The 10911-nt window shown below is 44.4% G+C and overlaps 1 protein-coding gene across 1 annotated transcript in view; it reads left to right on the top strand.

Annotated features, from left to right (window-relative positions):
- Nucleotides 1-5227, top strand: part of LOC104159768 — a 15326-nt gene extending 10099 nt beyond the window's left edge. Inside the window, exon 4 of the mRNA XM_009697762.1 lies at nt 3635-5227. Within this exon, the coding sequence (XP_009696064.1) occupies nt 3635-4745 (1111 nt within the window). The 3' untranslated portion in view covers nt 4746-5227. The remainder of the gene's footprint in view (nt 1-3634) is intronic.
- The last annotated feature ends 5684 nt before the right edge of the window (nt 5228-10911 follow it).

Below are 10911 nucleotides of genomic sequence, written 5' to 3'. Positions count from 1 at the left end.
ACGAATGCAGCGTTTCTGGCGTACTGGTTCGCTCATGCAACTTCAGGGGATCTTTAATTCAGCAGGGTTTTATAAGTGTTAGCTGCAGATATGGCAATTTCCTTTGCAGATTAAGGAAAGATGCCATGACATAAATGACTGACTGGGTGTCACTGCTGTGTTGTGACAGGCTATCCTCTAAGAAGTAGTGATTGATGACATGTATAAAACCGAGCCATTATATGTGCTGTTTATATTGAAACAGTACTTAAAATGTGGGCTGTCAGTCAAAGCACTGATTACTTACACAGTGCTATAATAAGCGGTGGTGGGTACCAGTGTAAATGTTTGTTTCGGAGCTTCAAACAGGGTTGTCTCTATTTCCAGCCTGCATCTAGCCATAATAAAAGGATCTATCTTATACACTGCCTAAACCATGAGACTTCACTGCAGGCTGCTAGGAGCTCTTTGATACTGTGCCGTGAATAAGTCGTTTTAAGGTCGCTCAAAGAATCACCATCAAAGGTATTAGCAGAAATAGTTTTAATATAAATTAATAGAAAGGTGACTTAACAAAGTGTGATGGTAAGGTTCACTCTATTCCTTACTACATGAAAGAAAGGTACACAGGAAAGAAGAAAAAAAAGGGTTAAAATTGAGCAAGAGTGGTTTACATAAAGCCTGGGGGTAAAAGGAGAAGAGGTAAGGGAGACCCATTGAGTCACAAGGTTCAGAATAGACCCCCCTTGCTTTCTAAACTCCTTCTCAGAGAGGAGTCTAGGTGCAGCTGGATCCAATCCTAGTCCTAGACTTGGTTAACCGTTTATATCTAATAGATATCAGGAGTGAGGTAGTTGGCAGTAGGATTTAGCAGCACTTTTCATTTAACAGCACTTAAATCACTGACTAATTTAACACCTATGAAGTACTATGATCATAACAATGACTTAAATTGTTGCAGGGTATTTGAACTGATTCACACATGCATGCACAGAAATGTTAGAGAGAGAGAGAGATGTATAGAAATGTATGTATAAAGGAGTATATGTATAAAGATACATATGTAAAGAAATAAATTTACAAAGATATATGTATATAAAGTAATAAATGTATAAGGAAATACAGGTATAAAGAAATACGTGTAGAAAGATATATATGTATAAAGGTAGGTAAACCTATTAGAAAAATTTCCCTCAAGTTCAGAGAGTTCCCTCACTTCTAATGCCTTGGCATCTCTCAATGGGCAAGGGTTGAGTCTCGAGGAGCGAAGGATTTTTGGCCCAGGCTCCGTTGTCTCATTCCAACAATGATCCTCCAAACTTCGCAAACTTGAAGATTCACAAGCTCTGAGAGGCGTCCCACCCCAAGGGAGATGCTGGCCACAGCCCGCTGCAGTCCAGAAGAACTCAGAGGGTCTTGCTTAGATCTGCTCTTTATAGGTTTGCAAGGTGATTGACTTCAGTTATCAGTGAATTTCCATTCTGACCACAATCCAAGTGGGTCAGTGCTGATACCGTGTTCTACTCGAGCCAGAATTCAGATAAGGGACGTACCAAGGCCTGCTCTTCTCAGGCCCCCAAGGCCTGCTTTGTCAAGTTTCTATTCAGACAAGAGATGTACCAAGACCTGTTCTGCTGAGTTCCCATCCTTGGCCCGGTGACAGATGTTGCCGGTATAATCAGTATTTTTCCATCCTTAGCTGTGACAGAGTTTCTGGTACGATCAAGGGGCGCTTAACCGCCCAACTCGTCACACAAAGGCTAAGGCATGGATTTCTGAAATCGTGGTGAGGCCCAGAAAAAGATGCAGGGTCGGGGGGAAATGCACCACCACAAACTGGCATCAGTATTAAAACCCATTTCTGAAACAGGCTGGTGACCTTTTCTTTTTCCCCTTGAGCACCATTCGAACAAACCTCAGTGCTCATGGCAGTATTTTTCATGGCTGCTGAAGCCTCCAAAGGCCTCAGCTGCAGACCTCTGCTTCTCTGTGCTTTGCAGAGGGTTTGAGGGCCCCTCTCAGTGGGATTCACTGAGTGCTGTGGATGCAGCAGATACCTTGCAGTGAAGACACAGGCCCTGGTCCCGGGGGATATAAACTCAGCCCTGTTTCTGGCCTGCTGGCAAGTCCTGGGACAAGTGACTCCCTGTGCCTCTGCCTGCACCTGTGGTACGGAGGTGATGGGATGAACTCTCTTCAGAGCCACTCTGTAGACAACTGGAAGGGGAAGCTGCCCAGCTGTTCAGTGACATTTCTGCACTGCATGAAATATTGCAGGTGGCTAGGGAAAGAGATAGGGCCACCTTCCTTTCCCAGCTGCCTCCCCTGTTGACAGGCTTGCAAGGCAGAGTGAGCACAAGGCGCAAGCGTCTGAGCACTGCTGCAAAGCATGGGTGCGCTACATGGCCTGACATGAGCTTGGCCTGAATGACAGAGAGGCAGTGGGAACTTCACCTGGTCTCATGCCACTTTGTGGTGTGTATGTTGGGTGGGAAATGCCTGGTGAGTGTTCCTATGGCACTGCTGAAAGGACACCAAAATGTAGGAGTTTTGCAATAAGATAGAACAAAATAGAACTTGCCTTTTCCCCCTCTTCTGCTTATTAACTGGAAGAGAGAAAAAAGAATGTTCCATTCACAATTACAAAGAATAGCCAAATCATTGAATTTTTCCTTCTTTGCATTTGCTGTTCATTTTGTAAAACCATTAAGGTTTGTCACATTCGTAATGACAGTTCCCCCTATGTGCTTGTAAGCTGCATCCTTGTGAAGATGTATATTTTGCATACGCCAAGAAAACAGTCCTTAAATACACACATCACTTAGGTATAAAAAGCTTTTCCTTTTTATGCTAATCTTACGATCAGCGCAGAAATCAGCTGTCAGTAACAACCATTGTAGCGGTAGCATCTGAATATTGTGATTTGATATGTTACTGATTGTAAGGACCTTTGAGTATAGCTTTATAGAGCAATATAAAGTTGTTTCCAGAATTTGATTTTTTGGCAAAATGAAAAGAAATGGTCTCAATTGTATTTCCACTGTCAAGGTACAGCATAATCATAACATAATCATGTTTTTCTTCCATATCTTCTGATGTGAACATACTATTTTTTTTTATTCTTGTACATTTGTAAATTACATTCTGCTCTGTAGTTTTACCTGCCAACTCCTTTGTTAGGATGTGCTGCATTATTTTGTTCTGTACATTTCTGTCTGTATTTATTTAGCTCTTTAAAAATGTGCCTGATATTAAAGATAATTTTTACTGTCCTAAATACAATGCTTTAGTTATTTTTTTTTAGAAATAAATTGGAACCAGTACAACCTCAGGTTTCACAAATGAAACAGTTCAGAATGGGCTTATGACTCGGACTGGGCTCTGCACACAGCATTGAGATCCACAGAAAAACCTTCTGCCTTGCATTTGTTCTAAAAAGCAGATTGCCTCTAATCCCACTGTTTTCCACAAATCTCCATGCACAAAACTGTGCCCCAGTGTCATGAGGAGCTCACTTTGGTTTTGTGCCATACTCTAGTACATCATTTGTGAAACTGAAGTTGGCTTTTCAGTCATGTGACAGGTATGTAATGATGTTTTCCAGTGCTCTTGTGAAATTGATTTTAATTTTTCTTCTTTTTTTTTTTTTTTTAAGGAAATTTTGGGGAAAAGCGCATCACACAAACTCACTGCTTCTGCTTTCTTTTGTCTTTCCCCTTCTCCCTCTTCCAGACCAGGATGAGAGAGCGGCAGAGCTCAGTAGGGAGCAGAACGAGAAGACCATTCGCAGCACGCAGACTGCTCTCCGCAATTTCCGAGAGTTTCTTATCTCCAAGTACCCCTCTGAGACCCGGGAGATCTATGTCATCCCCTGCAAAGAGCTTGATGCCTACCTTGCTTCCTTCTTTGTGGATGCCAGACAAAAGGATGGGTCTGAATACGAGCCAAACAGTCTGGCCAACTATCAGTGTGGGCTGGAGCGGTATCTCAAAGAGCACAGGTATGGATACAGTATTACAAGGGATAAGGAGTTCAAGAGGTCCCAGGAAGCCCTAAAGCAAAAGCAAATAGAGCTGAGATGTAAAGGAAAAGGAAACAAGCCCCACAAATCCATGAAGCTCACCTTTGCTGATGAGCTTATTCTACGCAAAAGAGGCTTGTTGAGCCGGTACAATCCTGAAGGGCTTCTGAACCTTGTCTGGCTAAACAACACTAAGGCATTTGGACACTGCACAGGTTTCCATGGGTCCACTCTCAAGTGGGGAGACATCCGGCTGCGCGTGACAGAGACGGGGTTGGAGTACCTGGAGTGGATGGGGCCGGACAATGGAGATGTCAATGCCAAGAGCAAGAGAGGTGGGACAGACTCCCGGGTGTACGCCACCCAGCATTCCCCACAGACCTGCCCTGTGCAAGACTACAAGGAGTACGCCCAGAGGCGGCCTCCAGCCATGCGCTACGAGGACGCACCTTTTTACCTGTCCATCAAACCCGTCGTCAACTTGGCTGCTCTTCACTGGTACAATGGCCAAGCCCTGGGGAAAAACAAGCTTGCCAAGATGGTAAAGACGATGTGTGAGAAAGGCAACATCCCTGGCCGGAAGACTAACTTCAGTGTCTACCAGAGCTGTAGCACCCTCTCAGAAGCGCAGAGCAACCAGCTGGTGCTCATCTGCAATAACTTGAGCCAGCATAGGAAAAGCCACTCCAATACTGGCAACTTCATAGTGTCAGCATCCTATGACTCTTCATCTGACACGGCTTGAAAGAGGGATATCACCTGAACACTTTTTTCTTTTCCTTTTTGTTTCAAGCGTTGAATTTGTGCCCAATAATACACATCAACTGTGATTGTACACTACTCCCCCATAGCCCTCTCTCCAGTGTTAATTCACTTTATAAAAATATATAAATATATAATATATTTTTCTTTTTACAAATAAGTCAATAGAAATAGTTTAGTATTACTAACATAGTATTTATAGTGTTAATACAAAAATGAAAGGTACTTATGGGTTATAATATAAATGCAGATTTTAAAAGGACAAAAATGGTTCTCAGGCAACACAAGATAGACTGGAAATACCATTTCTAACATGCACACATCAGTAAGTGTATATCCCCAGGGAGGCTTATGTAGCAATTCTATTTTAAAGCATTTTTTCAACTTATTTTAACATCACCTCTCAGAGTGGAGCAGACAAACTTATCACTGGCTGCTGCTTCTTACCTGCTGGCTTATTCTTGATCAGCATCAGACATCAATGTAAGTTCATGAAACCATTTACAACATTTTTGGGCTGGTTTTTTATTTTGTTTCCTGAGGCACATTTATGCTGCATGTGAAAAAAACCCTGAAGTCAGCTAAAAGCTATTTTTAACTTCTGTTTTTGTGGATGATCTTCTTTGATCAAAATGTTGCTGGTCTTTAGGCTAAAAAGTATTGTTTTCAACAATATGCAAAAGTATAATGGCAAAATCACTGTCATACACATAATTTTAACTTTTTAAGCACAGGTTGTTAGTATTTTATGGCTGTGTACACTTAATGTAAAGTCTACTGACTTAGAGCAACTCTTTCAGTATTCTGGGGAATGCAACAGTGCAGAAAAACCATAGTCTTACCCCAAACCATACAGAAAAAAATGCTTCAAATATGTCATAAGCCATCATTTGAAATCCGCAAAAAAATAACAGAGTATAACAATAATTTCATATTTACTACAGAAAATGGAAAAGCTGGATAGTTTTAAGTGCTGGAAAACAAATTTAAGTCATTTACACGTAAGCTGTTTCCATTGCAGACAATGCAAAACGTGCATGTGAATCCAAAGGCGGAATTTAGTCCTTAAAGCCTTGAAATAATGAGTTCCACTGTTCCAGCATTGGCATTTGCAACGTAATTGTTCTTCTTCTCGAAGTGCAGGGAAAACACTAACAAATTCAGTATTTCAGTGAACAATTACAATTCTTGACCTTAGTTTATATTCCACTAGGATATCCTAGAGCTGTGATGAGGCTTTAGACAAGTTTGCTGACGTGATCTAATGCCCACTGAAGTCAATGAAAGAGTCAACCTCAGCTGACTTCTCATGGTCGTTGGATCAAACTGTTACTGAGGGTCTTTTTTGTTTTGGGTTTTTTTATTGTTGTGTTTCTTTGTACTTGTTTGTCTTTATTCCTTCACGTTCCTGCATATCCTTCATATTCTTTAAATCTGCAACTGTGCAGTGGCTTTAATCATCACCAATTCCAAAGAAAGAGTGAAACAAAGGTAGCAGTCAGAAATAAAAATAACCCACCTGGTGCCATTTAAAACCTGTTTTCTGTGTTGCCAGGATGAAATGTTCCTGTGTGCAAGGGAAGTGGAAGAATGCCTCCACCTCAATTAAGCCTTATTGAAGGTCTGATTTGGGGATGGGGTAGGTAGCAGATGTGCCGCTGGAAGGTCTAAGAGCAGAGATTTCCACTATAATAAACATCTGTCCTCCCACGAAGCTTCCTGCAGTTGACAGAGCCTGGCTCTGATCATTTTGTGCTCCGCACATAGCAAGGCTGGTATGAAGTCTGGGTTTCCTGTGTGCCAGCTGTCCCAGGCTCTTGCATGCTGTAGCAGTGTTAACCACCAAATCCACAGCTTCTGAGTTACTGGCAACTGTCTCTCAGGGCTGTAGGGCAGGCAGTGGGTTGATGGGCACAGGTGGTCATTCATACTGCAGAGCTATGCTTTTGTGACTTGGTTTGGGGGTTTGAGAACAAATCATGACACTACTGAAGTGAGCGCAAGGTGTGTCCATGACTTTCAGTGCCATGGCAAATCTGACTTGCAGGTGAAGGAGAGGGAAGCACAAAAAGACTTTGGGTGCAGGCAGCGAGATGGCTGCCCAGCTTCCAGATGAGGCAAGCCATCTGATTGCTCTTTGCACAGCCTTGCCCTTTCATGGCAGTGCTTTTAATGTGATACAGTTAAAAACAGTTTTGAAGGCCGGTGCTGCTCTCTGTGGCGTTTCTTTGCTGTTTTCCATTGAGGAACTCACACAGCTGCTCTTAGTATATGCTGGAGTGTGGGGAGTCCCATGCCAAGGAGTTCCCTAGGGCTGTCAGGTGAGAGCTCAGCCATGGAGCCAACCTCTAGGAAAGTCTTTGATCTATCTTTCTCCCCTGATGGCGCTCATCTCAGCACTTCCCAGTGACAGCTATTGCAGGATCTGACCTGCTTCCCCCTCTTGCCTTTCCTGTGCTGCAACATGAGGCTTGGTATCAGCTGGCCTTTGTGGGACAGCAGGTCTCCAACTTCCCACCTCTTCTACCTGGTCCAACCACCCCTCTTTGCTGGGAAGAGCTGCCTTGAGCTTGTAGGGGAAGGAGGCCACCCCAAGATGTGGCTCCTGTGTCTCTCCTCACGCCCCACAAAGCAGGAAACCAGACTTCATAACCAAACTGCCTCTTACATTGTTACCAAGCTCAGAGCTGGCAGTGGTTCACACTTCTGCGGGTATGCCTTAGGCGTATTTCTTCAGAGTGAGCTATTTTCCATGGGCTGTTTAGTGTGATAATTCCACAATTATTCTTTCCGAGGAGGCAGATCACAGGCTGTGGATGTGCTGTGCCGCAAGCAGGTCCTGCTTCATATCAGTGCTGTAACTCAGCCCCAACGCAGACCTCGGCTCCATTGGCAAGTGCCAAAAATGCTCAGAGTGACCTAGAAGAAAGAAGACAGGCAGTCTTGGGTTTTGAACTGGGAGGTCATAAAAAGCATTTCCCATGACTTCTGGACTCCACATACTGTCTGAGTTGTTGGTTACCGCAGTATTGGGATAGTTCGTGCTAATGTCCAACCCATGTGCTGGGTGAGGCAATGTCTTCGATACCGTTAGCTTAGGAGGGCACATCAGCAACTTTCGTTTGTCTGGTTAGGGGATAAGCTGTGGAGTATGTGTGCTTATTGTGATAGCCTGAATATTATAGAGGTGGTTTTGTTCTGCTTTGTGACATCTCTAGTAACTCCAGCTTCCAGTTGGTGCTGGTGGCAGATTGCCTGGCAAATTCTGACGAGACTGCCCCAGATAGACTACTTGTTGATGCAGTTAAACACGTGTGGCCAGAATATGATACCCAAGTAGTATCATACTCCAAAAATAAATTTATGAGCTTTGAAGGGCATTTAGCACAACGTATTACCCAGTCTTCATTTGTGGACAGTTGTGAGGAATTGAGTGCCACAGCTTAATGAATTACTATTTATATTAAGGACATAGGAAGGTTGTTCACCCACTGGGAGGAAAAGGTCTGATTTAAACCACTCTCATGGTTTTATCTCATGCTGGCGGGAGAGCAGATGTCGCAGTCACTGTGTCTCAGCTGACAGGTGACAGCTCAGTTGCTTCTAACTGTCTCCCAGTACTCTGACTGAGGGTGCCAACCTGCTCCACCAGCCAAGATGCAAGCTCACCACGGTGGTGTGCATCTTCCCTGGTGCTAAGACACAGCAGTGTGGCCAGCGGCTAGCGCTACCAACTCTTACAAGCCTTCCTCTCTGTCTAAGCAAAGGATTGGGGCCTGCTCCCATGGCTCTTGATACCGAGTACCTTTTATCGTGAAATCAAAAGGGCAAAACACCATACTGCTCCTGTCCAGCACAGCCTGTAAGCTGGTGGTTGGGTGGGGTGGCTTACAGGGAGGCACAGCAGGCAGCTGACTGTGCTCCTGACTACATTCTGCTCTGAAGCAAGAGCTGAGCTTTTGCTCCACAGTAAGACTGTGATTTCCATAAGATGGGGGGCTCCAAAATGGTGCTCCCTCTTCTCCTTTCCTTTTCCCTTCCCTTTTTTCCTGCCACTCACCTTTCTTTGATCTGGTGTTAGACCCCCAGCTTTTGGGAGATTTGCTCAGTGCTACCAAGAGCAAAATTTGGCCTTGAACTTAAGAAAGAGGCAGAGTGCCAAAGCACAGGCCTGCACACAGTGTGAAGGAGTCTGCACCAATGTTAGTGCAGGCTTTCCCACATGGCCTTCTCATGACACCAAACCAAAAGTCAGACATGGGGATTATACATGGATGTCACTGGACTGATCTGGATGCAGCTGTGCACAGTACATGTTCTTGGATCTGTTCATGTGATTGCACATTTAGCTGGGCAGAGCTGTGGGCACTTGGACGGCTTAAGCTCAGTTGTATTAGTCACTCATGCATGTATTTATGATATTGTGGGTTTGCACAATGTACATGTATTCGTGCAGGTAGTTGGAACTGAAGTCTGAGAGCTGGGTGTTGCAAACTGCCTGTTTAATTTCAGATATGTATTTATGCAACAAAATGCATTTTTTTTTAAGTGCAGAAGAATGAAATACTGTTGTGAACTACATTGTAGTTTAAATTACAAGGGATATCTAAAATAACAGCACATACCTTATTCATTTGCATAGTGCAATAATTCTGTGATAGCAGCATCCAGGCTATTGACATATAGGACAATCTAACAGTGGAATCAGTGCCCCTGTTGCATGTTCTCCTTCATGAAGAATATCAACGCTTTCGAGCGGTTTTGTGGTTTTGTTTTTAGAAGCTGCTGTGCACTGGTATTCAGTCTGCAGCATAGATGCCCTCTCGGAACGCTGTGTAGAGAATGAGATGCAAGCAACAGGTTGTACTGCTGTGTATGCTTATCGCGGATGTTTGTGACTGGATCTTGTTCTGCTGTTTGCGCAAGCGATGTGGGGTGGGAAGATGGGGATCAGGAAGAGCAAATATTGTGTCACTCTAGAGCCTGGGATGCCCTAAGGACTGAAACAGCCTTAAAGGAAACTGAGAGTCCTGCTGCACTAGAGTTCCTCCCTGTCCAGCTCATATTTAGCCTTTCTTGTCACCGTGTCTGAGTACATCCCGTAAGTGCATTGACTAACCTGACTTGCACATGTGGTGCATGGGCTGATCATTCCTTCTGACAATAAGCTGCAAGTGACTGTGACTCACTGACTGGTCTTCCCCATCCCTGACTTCTCTGCTCCTCTCACCATCCTTGATCCTCTAATGTTCTCCTTTCGCGGCATCTGCACCATGGGGCAAGGGGACCGCTTTGTGCAGGGTGGCTCTTGGCTGAGAGCTCCTTCCCTGCCTGTCAAGTGACCTTGTGCTTTGGGGATAACATGCTCAGGGCGGACTGTCTCGCGTCGGGTACGCGGGGTTTGTGGAATACTGCACGCAAGCACCCTGGAGGCTCACGCCTCTCGTGCAGAACCACTCTCTCTCTCTCTTCTCTTCTGCTTTTTGTGAGAGAGCTTTCAAATGATGAAACGAGATGAAATTCATTCCTCTGTAGAGAATCAGGCCCACATCTGTGCACTGTTTGGCCTTCTGCTGACATCCTTACAAGAGGACTGAGATGACTCGTCCTCAACAGTACAGAACTTTTGGCTCACTCCGTCATGGAAATCAGTTCATTTTGCATGGTGTGGACAACAAGGCATTGGGACCCCCCTGGCTTTCTGAACCCCCAGAGGCAGTGTGAATGTGTGGGAAGGAGAAGAGCTTACAGGACACAGAAATGTCATTAGATTTGCCTGAAATGATCCAATTCATGCCTCTGGGTTAGGATAGAGAAGGACTCAGCTGTTCACTATGAAATGTGACAGGAAGTGGGTCTGCACTTCTTAACCAGGGTTCTTTGCTAAACGTCAGTGTGAAGAGATGGCTGCTTTGCTGTCCTTGTTCTTAAGAGAGAGAATGTGTTTTCTTTTCTTTCTGTGCTTTCATATGTGTGCTGAACATACACTCTCAGTGTGGAGGAGGAGTATGGAGAGAAGGCAGTCCAGCACGGAGTATGGCTATAGTCTTAGCCAAAAATCTTGAACTATACTTTCTGGTGACGGTTCCTATGTGCTGAACTGTGCCTTGGTGGTCAGGGACAGCACTACATCAGCTGGTGTCTCCCAG

This window comes from Cariama cristata, unplaced genomic scaffold (assembly GCF_000690535.1).
Source record: "Cariama cristata isolate BGI_N322 unplaced genomic scaffold, ASM69053v1 scaffold8653, whole genome shotgun sequence".
Lineage (NCBI taxonomy): Eukaryota > Metazoa > Chordata > Aves > Cariamiformes > Cariamidae > Cariama > Cariama cristata.
This window is presented reverse-complemented; position numbering and strand designations above follow the sequence as displayed.